The sequence below is a fragment of the Poecilia formosa genome, unplaced genomic scaffold, assembly GCF_000485575.1.
Source record: "Poecilia formosa unplaced genomic scaffold, Poecilia_formosa-5.1.2 Scaffold357, whole genome shotgun sequence".
NCBI lineage: Eukaryota > Metazoa > Chordata > Actinopteri > Cyprinodontiformes > Poeciliidae > Poecilia > Poecilia formosa.
In genome coordinates, this window is record NW_006800296.1 from 567,453 (window position 1) to 580,283 (window position 12,831).

The 12,831-nt window shown below is 37.5% G+C and overlaps 1 protein-coding gene across 2 annotated transcripts; it reads right to left on the minus strand.

Annotated features, from left to right (window-relative positions):
• Positions 1-1,551: 1,551 nt before the first annotated feature.
• On the minus strand, positions 1,552-7,344 carry badb (BCL2 associated agonist of cell death b). 2 transcript variants are annotated; one of them, XM_007574607.2, is made up of 4 exons: positions 7,180-7,344; positions 5,244-5,396; positions 4,467-4,681; positions 1,552-3,941 (listed from the first exon to the last, which is right to left on the minus strand). In XM_007574607.2, the coding sequence occupies exons 2-4, from the start codon at positions 5,386-5,388 to the stop codon at positions 3,804-3,806; spliced, it is 498 nt and encodes a 165-aa protein (XP_007574669.1). In that variant the 5' UTR covers positions 5,389-5,396; positions 7,180-7,344; the 3' UTR covers positions 1,552-3,803. The 2 variants fall into 2 exon arrangements, with proteins under 2 accessions (XP_007574669.1, XP_007574668.1); XM_007574606.2 differs by having other exon boundaries at positions 4,467-4,684.
• Positions 7,345-12,831: the final 5,487 nt, after the last annotated feature.

Sequence of the window (12,831 nt, forward strand, 5' to 3'; positions counted from 1 at the left end):
ATTATTTTACTTAAAACATGGGTAAAATGCCTTGTTATAAATAAACTAGTCTGTCAGTAGAACTAGTACTTTTCATCAATGTTAAGGAATTATTTACTTAAAACAAGCTATTATATATTGCTAAAAAGTTACTTAAAAGTTAGCTTTGTATCATTTCAAGTGTACCTAGACAAAAATACTTGGTAAGATTTGGGGTTTTGCAGAGTTTATCTTTACAGCTTTCAAAGCATCGCCTTTTTACCAAACGACAGAAACTAAGACGACTTCAGTCAATCTTAAAATCACTTATTCATGACAGCATATATCAATTTTCACAGCTGTAGAGAAAATACATTTACAAAAAGTCATTAAAAACTGAGAAAAAGAATAGAAAAGAAAAATCAGATAAAATTCAGTTTTCTTTACACACATCTGTAGATTCAAGTAATACTAACATCGTATGCAAAACTCCTGGTGCCCATGCGGGTTCTTCTTTACTCCACAGATTCGCTCTGTCAGAGTCTGAAATGTCCCTTCTTAGTCTGGACAGAGAGCTCACGTCCATCTAAACCTGCTGTGCTATTTCTGGAGCTCTAAACGGGGACAGCGAGCGTTTAAGACTGGTTCAAGGCTGGCTCTGTGTTGTCGATTCACTGGTAACAAAAACGTTCAAGGCAGCTCATTGAATAACTAAGCACTTAAATCCCAGCTCAGCTTCGGTTCGGATCTAGTCCCTCTTCCAACATTAGAGTTCAAGTAAATGTCCACCTATGGAGACGTAAAGCTTTCCTAAGTGACGAAATCAAAGTGAAAGAAATGGGATCCACCAGTAGTCATCAATCATTTTTAAACAGTTGTTGGTTCAGTCTCTGTGGCACCGTTCAGATTGTCTGGAGTTCTCAGATTAAAATGCATACCAGGCAAAAATAAACAAAACGAAAAAGCTACAGAAGACTGAACCAGAGTCATAAAATGTTATTACAGACAAACCCGAGCACTTCACAACTCAACCCTACAAGCCGAGAGGAAGACGATAAGACACAAGCAGAACGAACTTATCACCATTGCTAATAATCACATATTAGACAAGCCTTGCTTTGTTTTTTTAAACCAAGCTGTGTATGAAACGCTGATTTTATATGAGGCAACAATGATATCCAAAAATGTTTAAATATGTGCCAAGAATTGCTCATAAATCAGAGTACAATACAAGTTATTCCAGTGAGAAGAAGTTTATCCACACGCTGATGAACAATTTTTTATAAAAACAAGAGTACAAAGTGACTTTTCTGAACAAAGTCTGCGGAAAGTTTGGATACAAAAAGCATCTCGTCTTTAAACAAGACAAGATGAGAACTCCTCCTGCCATTAGTTGAGGCCTGCAGCAGCCGATTCATTTAAACAGTAACATTTATCACAACAGCCGTGGATTGTGCAAAGCCTATTGCTTACTGAACAGCTGGGAAACCTCGTAAATAAACTTCTGGTTAATCCATTTTTATTTAAAACCTCCACCAAAGTCATTTGAATAAATATTTACACCATATTTACAGCTAAAAATCTTTTTTTTTTCTTGTTTGTTGTTTTTATTTTTTTGCTTGTCCAAGTCTTTAAAAAGATAGGCTTGTTTTGTGCTTTTATATTTAGGCTTTAATGTCGCCGGCTACAATCTAAACCCTGAAGTTTTATAATATTTGTGCATCGTCACAGATTGTCCCACTAACAAGATTGTTGTTCTTTTGATAAATTTGTTCTAATAAAGCAGTTCTCTGATAGTCAAGCACGATTGTTAACGATAGAATAGGCTTGCAAGCAGCGAAACGAGAAGTTTGTATTAAAAAAACAAAACATTAAAGGTTCCTGGATTACATTAAAAATCACGACAAAACTGTGAAGAAACAGGGCTTGTTTTAACTCCTTAAGGGCATTTATCATCATATTTTACATTAAAACCTTCAAATCTTGAAATGTAAAGAATTCCCCATCTGTTTTTCCAGTTGTGCTTAGAAAGTAATCTTTAAACCACACTTTTCAAAAAGAAAAACAGAAGCCTTTCGTCAAGCTCGCAAAAACAGGAAGGCACTACCATATATAGACATGTCTGCAATGGAACAGTCCAGAGATTTCTACCAGGAAGGATTGTTTTCTTGACCAAAAAAAGACATTTAATCCGATCATACTGAACGGATCTGCGGCTGCCAACCTGAAGAGGCGAGTATGCAGCACAGATAACAGGTAGTCAACAGCCTGACCACTGAAGTGGCCGCAGCTGTTGTTTGTGAGCATAAAGTTTGCCGGAATAAGGAACTGACATGTGAAGCATTAGCTTGAAGTGACTTTTTATGGGGAAACAAACTGTAGATAGACAAAAGTGGTTTTGAGTGGTTTTACTGAAGAAGTCCTCGGAATCAGGTTTGTACAGCTACGTTACCATCATGTAGTTAAACCTTTATTAGCAAAACGCACTTATGTGGAGGAAAATGAGACGTACATAATCACTGCATGGCTCCCTAATTTAAAATATTCTGGTTTTTCCAGAATGTTGCTCTAAATTACAGTTTTTTTGGTCGACCACGGAGAGCTTTTAAATCCATAGGTTGGGTGCCGGTTTGTCGAGACTCAAATCCACTGTTTGAGCGCAACTTTGTTCCTGATTTCTTTTTTCTAATTGAACAAACTGCTACAAAAATCTTGACTTTATTCATTTAAATTGCAAGCTGAAGACTTTTCCATTGCTGTTTTTATTAGGCAAACCTTGAGTTGTGTATTTAAGAACCAGTCCAAACATCAGAACATAGTTATAAATAAAAAAAAAAAGATGTAAAAATGATGATACATGCCCTATAACCACTTCATCACTTCTCCCAGAAAAACCAGTTTGCCTCTGGACTTTTTGTACTTGTCTTTGGGTTTCTTTGTCCAATCTTGCAGTTGATTGAAACAAAATTTCTCCTCTACTGTGAGAAAAAAATGAATAAGATCGACCAAAACTAGCAGGCAGAAATGAATCATAACCAATGGAAATGAGGTGTAATATCAAAGATGGTACCCAATTTTAAGTAAGATTATGAACATTTATCTTCATAACTCATAAAAGTAAAATATTATGAATGGAAATTGGCTGATATGTAATGCATAAGTACATACAAGTACCAAATCCCAACGGACATCCCAATTTCTAAAGCCTATAGAGATAAATTATGAGCATCAATCAGTCAGACTTTGATTGTCGATAATATATTTGACCGTCTAGATCTAGATTTTATTGACCAAGATGCTGAAGCTCTGGGAGAGAAGTGAGGACAAAATGATGACGATGGAAAAGAAAACAAATGAAAAACACGAGTTATTTGCAATCAGTATTCAGCAACAATATTGCAACTGCATTTTCCTGATATCCAGCAGATCGGTGTAACGTTGGGATGTACGGAGAAGGAGCAAACTGAGCTGTTTACCAAAACAAAAATCCAAATTGGTGCATTTGTTAGCCTCTGGTGCAATAAAATAAACTCCAATATAAAATACCAACTTCTTCCATCCACTAATTGCAAGTCTAAATAAACTTTTAAGATATCATCTCACTTTCGCCGTATTTTGACTTACTTTTCCTATGATACAATGGACAGCCTAACATTACTAAATTACAGCTAACACTTAATAAAAAAAATCTAATGTGTATAGCAAAGACATAAAAACAAAACCTATAAATGATCTATTTAGCCAAGTCCTTAAACCTGGAAACCTTTTTTCGTTCACAGGTTGTTCAGTGGTTTTTCTCCCCACCATAAAAACCTTGTTCAACCCTTGTGCTCCTCTCTGAGGGTCTACTCGGTGCGGGAGGCGTGGTTTTCGTGGTGGTTGTTCTCTCCCTCCGTCTCCTGGTGACTGAAGAGGTAGCTCCACCAGCTCCTGGAGTGGTGTATCGGTCTGTTCGACCCGGTACTGCTCACCTTCCTCATTTCCTGGGTGACACAAAAGCAGAAACATAAAACAATTGCCATATTTAAGTAGTAACTAAACTCCAAAGACACTTCTCTTTTTTGGTAGATAAGATGCACGGATTGGTTTTTAAAGGTGCTGTCTTTATTTTTCTGTGCAATTTTTTACATTTTGGTGTAAATTTGATAAACTCTTCAGTAATTTGCCTGAAACGGTCTCAGTGCTGCGGGAGCTGTGTGTCTGAGTTAGACCATTTTACAACCATACCTAATAACGGCACACTGTCTCAAACAAATAGGAGAATCCCACCGCTTAGGCACCATTTGACTGAAGGAGCTTATTTCTTATTTCTTCCTGACCAGAGCCTCGCTAACCCCCTCCACTCATCCCCACATTTTGCCACGCCCCTAAGGGTATCTTGGCTCCGCCCACTTCAGTTAAACTGTTCTAAACTGGGCAGGGGGCGGGGCTTATGCTTTCACAGACGGGCTGGTTACACTTTAAGCTTTTTTTTACATCAATAAAGCTCATAGATTTCTCATCCTCACCCCTTTATCAAGCAGGTTGACAAACTCATCGCTCATCCTCCGAAGCTGCCGGCCATACTTCTTGGCGGCCCACAGGGAGGGGGGAGCTGAATTAGATCGGCCCCTGAATGGAAAGCCCTCAGTGGGGGTCCCGACTTCCTCTTCCCCCCTGGCCTGCAGCTCCTCCTCTCTGGAGATGGTGGAAGCGATGGACTCCGAGTTCAGTCTCACCCGACCTGCTAATGAGAGGATAAAGGACAAATGGGCTTCAGGGTTGTTTCTTGGAATGTGTGTAATGTTTCCCTTTCTACTGCCCAGGTTCTGCTAATTGATGCCAACAAAGCAATTAGGGCAGAAGACAAAACAACAACAGACAAAAATCTTGGAGGTAAGAGATCCAAGAATCCCTGATATTTATGCTACGGTGGAAAAACAAGTTCTTCAGCATTCGTGAAAGAAAACAATGAGATACATTCTTTGTTTGCCTAGCATGAAGAGTGAATGTAATGATCAGTAGTTAAAGGTTCAACTACACACAATGAATTCAGAGCTGCTTGGTGAGAAACTGCATAAAAATATCTAGAAAATATATTTTTTCTCAAAATATTTTATTTATTTTTTAAGATTTCTTCAAAAAAAGCATAAAAACCAGAGTTTATACTGATGTGAAAGCTTGCAGTTGCAAATGTAATTGCACATTTCCTGCAGGGGCCATTTTCTTTCTATATTTTACCTTAACATTCACCCATTTTATAGCCCCACTCCACAGTTCCCGTAACATCCTCTCTGTTTGCCTACTTGTAGATCGGAGCTCAGGAAGCGTGAGGGTGTGGCGTTGACTGAGCGGCCTCTCCTTTACTTGCATTAGCTGCAAGTTTCCTCTTTCCTCTACGTCTTCCGATGGCTCCGAGTCGCTGTCTGAAATTGTAAATTTTGCGTCCATCGTAACATCTGGAGACAAAAAGACAAACTTAAGGGTTACAACAGCAAGAAATAAAAGTGTACGATTGATTAGACTCCATTATGTCCTGGGGAGTCGCATTTTTGGGTTTCTCAGTTGGAAAAAGAACAAGAAGCCTCCTTGATGTTTGGATTCCCACCTGAACGTATCACACACTGAGCTAGCATAACAGGAGGAAAGTTGCATGTACAAATTAATTATTGCTTTTGACGGGTTTTAAAAAATAAGTACACACTTTGCTCTACATATGCTTCTTTAGAGTTCAAACGCATTAAAAAACATTGTATTGCTAATAGAGCTAATTTTTGGTTAGCAGTTTAATGTTCAACACACCTAAATTATTATTTTTTTCAGTTAAATTCTACAGCACAAATGTATGTGATTGTAAACTTTCAGTGGAATGAAGTTCAACATCTGCATTGAAGCATTGGTTATCGATCATTGAGAATTCTTCTAGTAGTTAGATATTTATATTTATGCTCTTATTTTGATGAGGGCTAAGAATGTTTATGTAGCACCTCTGTTTCCACTCAAGTTCTCCATCTTTATTCCCCCAATAGTTTTATTTCAAACAATAAACACAGACACAAAATCCATTGCTGCTGCAGACCATACAGACATGCTTTCTTATTCCTCCTCATATAAAGCACATATGTGTAACTTTCAGCAGAGTTTCTTTCCAGGATGAAGGCACAGGTGGAGCCATCAGAGAAAAATTACTTTTCAATAGAAAGTACTCCTGGCTCATTGATGCTAAGGTTAGCTGAGTTTTCTTTCAGAGCTATGTGTTCTGTTACTTTCTTTCCCACTGAGTATACTGATGGCGTACTGTTTGTTTAGCTGTGTTTATTTCCCAAACAAGGCCAGAGAAAAATCTTTCCAATTGAAAGCACATCTGAGTGTTTTTCAACTAAACACTTTCCTTCTTGCCGATGATTCAAAATGTTTTTGTTTGGCTGTACTGCATTAGCAATGCCAGTGATGTATCTTTCATATAGAAAGTACTCCCAACTCAGCACTTTTTACTGTTTAAAGAATTCTTAGACACTTAACTTTTTACATTAAAAAGCCAACTGACTTTGAATGCACTGTGTTACAATTTGGACTGTTTGCAACTGGATCTGAATAGGACATTATAATTAGGATAAATTGTGGGGGACAGGAATTAAATTTTAACCTGAAACTTGAATTGCTATGTAACTGATAATTTTAATTTCTTTTTCATTGTGAATTGACTATGAATAAATAAACCGAGCTGAACTAAACTAAGTTAATACTCATATTCTATTTTTGACCTGGGAGGTGAACTTCTCCTCGGAGACAAGCCTGATTAAGCAACATTTACTCCAAATGTATCCCAATAATAATGTTACTGCTCCACATATTAATATCTAAACATCCAGGACACATAAAATGTCTCATTAGTTTGAGTTTCTGTGAAGGAACCACATGTGTTAACACACCCAGCTGCTATCAGCTTCGCTGCACTGACCCCAATAAACCGGTCCAAAGGTATTTCCAAGGAACAGCCGCACAAAAACAAACTCTTTTCTTTCCCAAGACGCTTTAATAAGTCATATTATTGATGACTTGCTCTTACACATTTATTAACAGAGGCAACAAACCGTGTTCAACGGTCTGAACACTGCCTGTCTTGTTTTGTTGTTGTTGTCGGAGGAAGACAAAAGAAACTTCGTCCAGGGCGGAAGCTGCTGTGGCCAGTCTCCGCTAACTACGGCTTTTAAAAACGCTTCATGAGGCAGGTTTCCTTACCCGAAGTCTCTACAGCATGAGACCGAGGAGTGAGACTGTGACTTTAGCTGGCTTCATGCGGCGGCAGCTGTTGTTGTTCTCATCCGCGTCTCGTTTTTTACTCTGTAACACACTTTAGCTCCGGGCTCACCCAATCGCCGCGCGTCAGAGCCACTTCGCGGCGTGCTGACGTCACTGTTGCGAACCGGGACTTGTTTGTCTCTTCGGTTTACCGTAATGTAAGAGGTAGGTGCGCATCTTACATTTGGTTTACGACTGTAGTGTTCAGACTGTCACGGGGGGCAAAAATCTCAATTAAATCTAAATAAATAAATAAATAAATAAATTCATTTTCTTCTTGTTTGCTTAATAATAAATCAAAAACAATATTTTAATGAAATGAGCAAGAATCAATCATTGTATATTTGAAACATGACATTCATGGCTTAAGAAAAAAAGACTAAAGAAGAATAAAATTTCAGGTTGATAACTTCTGTCTAGACTTTCAGAAACAAGAACAGGACATGCTGACTGATTCTTTAGTTAAATTTAAATAAATGCTCACTGGATGTTTGTGGTTTTGTTTACAATCAAATTTAATTTATATTATTCGTTTCACTTAAAGTTTTTTTGTTTCAAGAATATTTGAACTTGCCAGTATCAATAGGAATTGCACCCTAACATTTTTATCTGCATTAATTTGCATAATTGGCTAAATAAATTCAAAAGTCATCCTTAAATCGGTGTTTAGGGGCATGTAAAATCATTCCAGGGGCCATAAATTGCTCCTATACCACATTTTGGACACCATAGTTTTAATAGGGGCTAAATAAATGTAAAAACGGGAAGTAGCATGTTTATTTATTTAGTTTTAGTTTCATTTCATCAGGAGGTTATCAAATATAACTTCCTGAATCACAGGGTAGTAGTTAATAAAAGTGGCTCTGACACTTTGACTCACAATTTGATTTAGAACTAGCTTTGGTCTTTTATTCTTGTAATTTCTGTACATCAAACTATTGATCTATAAATCCACACACAGATTTATGTAAGAAATATAAATATTACTGATGTTTATTCCCCATGTTTGTGTGATATTAAGGTTCGTGCCTGCACTTGTTTATTTTTTTCCACTTAAATAACTGGCGATAAGAGTAATCAGGCTGAGGAGACAAAAATGTAACGTGTAGTTCCCTAGTTGACCAGCAGGTGGAGATATTTGAGTAGAAACTGAGCAGATGTCTCAGTTTCTTCCTGGTAATCCTGGTCTACATCTTCCCTCCAGGTTTATTAAGTTATAAAATAAAATTATTAGCAAGACATGCAGTAAAAAAAAAAATGGAACTGTACATAAGCTACTAATGCAAAATGTTACTACAGAGCGTATTTGTAGTGTGCAAACTGGTAATCTTACAGGGGTTTCTCCTCTTTACTTTCTTTCTGCACATCAAAGGTGGAAAATTCAAGAGTGCAATTATCTACCATTTATATTTAGAGCCTCTCCTGCTCCTCTTCTAACCCTCAATGTTGCTGCTCTTTCTGCTGGGAGGTTTGAGACTAAATTAGTCTATTTTTCTTTTCTAAATCTTTAATTGACACTTGCAGAGGAGAAACCAGTTGTGTTTGTGCCACTGTGATGCAGCTTCCTGTGACTGGATTCATCCAAACAGAACTAATGTGAATCTCTGAGCCCAGGAAAGTCTGCACAGTCGTCTTCTCTCACTCTAATGGAGGAAGCTTTAGGAAATCATCGTTCTTGTGCCCTTTTCTGCACTCTATTCTTGGAAGGATTAAAGGAAAATATTACATGAGAGTTCTGGTTGGATTTCAACTTCATTCCAGAGCCATAAAATTATTATCCATGTTAATCTGATGTGTGCGCACACTGGCTCCAAAGCTGTCAGCCGTGATGAGTGTGTGAGCGGGAGAGAAAGACCTTAAAACTTCAGACTGCGACTGGTTGCTTGTAAGTCCGTCTGCTGGGTTTGAGAGCAATCTGAGAGCCATACAATTAACATCCATTTATATCTCCCTGCACCAACCTCACCCTGCCTCCCTGCCCCTCATCTGGGGGGTTATTTCGGGAAGCGGAGGCGTATGCACTCCCACACTGTCTCCAAACCACCACTCAGTGTGTGTGTGTGTGTGTGTGTGTTTGCGTGTGTGTGTGTGTATGTGTGTGTGGCTGTTTGAGTGCAAGTGCAGCCATGTTCCTCAGCTTCCCCTCAAAATGTTCCTTTCAATTTAATGCCAGGATGCTGACTGTGTGGCTCCGCTGCAGCCACTCGCACTGTGTCAAATGTTTCTTCTTTTTCCTCTCTGAACATCAAGATCTCTTACAAATATCCACACTCCTTGATCTGTGGCACATTCTGCCTCAAACCGACCAAAACCTCTCCTGAAATACATCAGGATTTTATTTAATAGACGTGATGAAGTAAAGCTTGAGAGAAACGACCTGCTCATGGTGATGGCAGCATCATGCTGCGGGGAGGCCCTCCTTAAGTAGACACAGGGAAACTGTTGTGAGTTAAAGCTGAATGCAGTATGAACAATCAGATTCTTCTAGGTGACTCTTTACCCTGAACGACACGAATCAAGTCAGTTTGCAACAAAACCCGTTGTTTGTTTTTAATGACTTTACCAGCTTATGACACTCTGCACTGTTATAAAGTGTGAGTTTGTGGATGGACAGCTGGGAATAGGGATCATATTCCCAGCTGTGGGAACTTTCATGAAAGTTTTCATGAAAAAATATGATGAAAAAACTTACATAAGTTAACAAGAGCCGGGAAACGCAGGGAACACAGGGAACCAGAGTCAAACCAAAACAGAAATCCAGAACAAAAAGCCAACAAGATAAAATGGGGACATTAACGGGGTACAACAGGATTTATAACAGGAGGATCCAGCAAGGAGTAACTGAGAATGAGTTACATACATACATACATACATACATACATACATACATACATACATACATACATACATACATACATACATACATACATACATACATACATACTGGGGAGGTTGAGGAGAGAGAGAGAGAAAGTGGCACAGGGGGCGAGCTAGAGTACACAGGGATCTGGGAAATAAATCTAACACTAGAGCTAAGAAACATAATTAAACTAGACCAACAAACAATAACTAGTCAGAAGAAATGAAACGAGAATCAGTCAGAGAGGACTGAACAGACACAAGACCGATCTAATAAATTAAAGGAACACCGAAATTAACAAAACCCAGAACCAACTCAAACAACCCAAAATCCTAACATTAACGTTATTGTTTTATTTTATTTTAAATTCCATTAATTTAATTGGCGAATAAATATAACACGTAATGTGTCATGGCAGCAGACATCTACCGTAAGCACTAAAATGTATCCATAGATATTTGACATTTATAATTTTAAATGTTTTTTTATGAAAATATGTATATATACTGTGGTTCTATGTTTCACCTTTTGAATAAATATTAATTTACACAACATGTAGAAACACAATACAGATGTTTCTACATGTTGTGAATTTCATTCATAATAACAGGCTTCCCCTATTTTATAGAAAACTATAATGTGGGTTCTGTTTTAAGATGTAGTTTCTTTCTAATATGTAGTTTTCTTTTTACTTTTGTTTTCTTCAGTTCTTCTCGTCTTACTTAAACTAACATCTGACACTAGGTCACTAACACGTTCTTTTTTATTTTCTAAAATTACACAATTCAAGAAAATCTAAATATTGTGGCAGTTGTTCAAGTTGATTTTTAAAGCTCATATTAATAAAATATTTCAGAAGTGAAACCAAAGCCGTCTCTTTGGGTTGTAAAAGCTGCTGACTCCTTTTCAGAAACACAGTCATGTTAGAATGATGCAGTCAATGTTCAAACCTCAATCCAACTCAGAATCTGTGGCAAAACTTGAAACCTGATTTTCACAGCCAGTACACATTCAATTTTACTGGAAATCCTTTCAGACTTTTATGTTAAAATGTTACAAATAATTTATTTCTCATTACCATGAAGCACTTCTGTTTGTTGGTCGTTCATGCAGGATTTAGAGATCCACAAAAACTGACCTAAAACATACAAAACTAAGAGGAGCAGGAGGTTTTCAGTGCACTGAACCCCATTGAAAACCTCCTGGTTATTCCACCGAATATTTATTTCTGAACTCTTCCTGTCTTGAAACATTAGTATTGTTGTTTATAAATGAATATAAACTTGTTTTTTGCATTATTTCAGATCTGAAAGCTCTGGATCTTTTTAGTTATTTTGACTATTTCTCTTTTTTCTGCAAATAAATACTAAACTTTTGCTTGGAATTTCAAGACATGTTGTCAGTAGTTCATAGAATAAAATAACAATGTTCATTTTACTCATATACCTATAAAAACTAAAATCAGAGAACCTGATGGGTTATTTTTACAACCTGTGTTAAATTTAGACTCCCTGATGACGATAATTTTCCTGAAAGTTGATAATTAGTTATTGATCCACCGTTTATGAGGCCAATCACTTCTCTTCATACTGATACTGCTCATGCATTGCCTGTAAGCTTTATTGATGCATTATCTGTGTTTTTCCACAACAATCAGATAAAAACTCAACTACACACAGTGAACTTTGAGGTTGTGACGAGACGAGATGTGCAAAAGTTCAAAGGCAGGTCATTATGTTAAGCCAGGTCTTATTAAAACTGAAGAAGTACAAACTTATTTCCCAATTCCCCAAGAGTTTGAATCAAATCTCAACTTCAAGCAAGCTGAATAAGAAACAGATGAGACAAAGAGAAAGCCAGCAGAGGGGACTCAAAGAGCCACAGATGCAGGATCAAAAGTAAAAACAGGCAGTGAGATTTTAAGAACATAAGTATGTAGTAGCTCCAAAGAGGGCAATAAAGTCAACATAACATGAAATGTAAAAATATTCTCAAGACAGAGACCAACAGAATAACTTGGAGGGAGGCGCAAACAGAGACTGTAACCAGTTTAAATATACCCTCCTCCAGCCTGACTCTTTCATCGTGGCTCTCAGAACATGCTCATTAAACAAAAACCACTCCCTCCCTGTGCAGCTTAGTCACTCTGTGATCACAAGGTTGACATATGGCAGCTCACTAATTTATTCTACCCCACCCAGGGGCAACTAGCTGCTCCTATGACCCAGCTAAAAGTAATGAGTGGGAGCAAAAACAGAAAGGAAAGGATAGGAAAGGAAAGGAAAGGAAAGGAAAGGAAAGGAAAGGAAATAAAGAAAAGAAAAGAAAAGAAAAGAAAAGAAAAGAAAAGAAAAGAAAAGAAAAGAAAAGAAAAGAAAAGAAAAGAAAAGAAAAGAAAAGGATGATCGGTTCCTGGCGGCCGGTTTTCCGTGTCTGACATGTAAACCACATGATGTCCACACGTCTGTAATCATGTTCACAGCCCAACAGACAGAAACATTTAAGTTGTGGAACTAAAGCTCCACCACGAAAAATCACTTTAATCTATTTCTTTTTGTTTTTCTCCCTCTAACTTTATTTAATGACTTTGATATAAATATAAATATAACTGAGCTGCCTTATCGACTGAAGTGCCACATTATTTTTAATTATGTTAATTCGTATCTAAAACTGTTATTAGGTCAAACAACACTTCATGGCTTTCCTCCCATCTCTTTAAAAACTAGGTTATC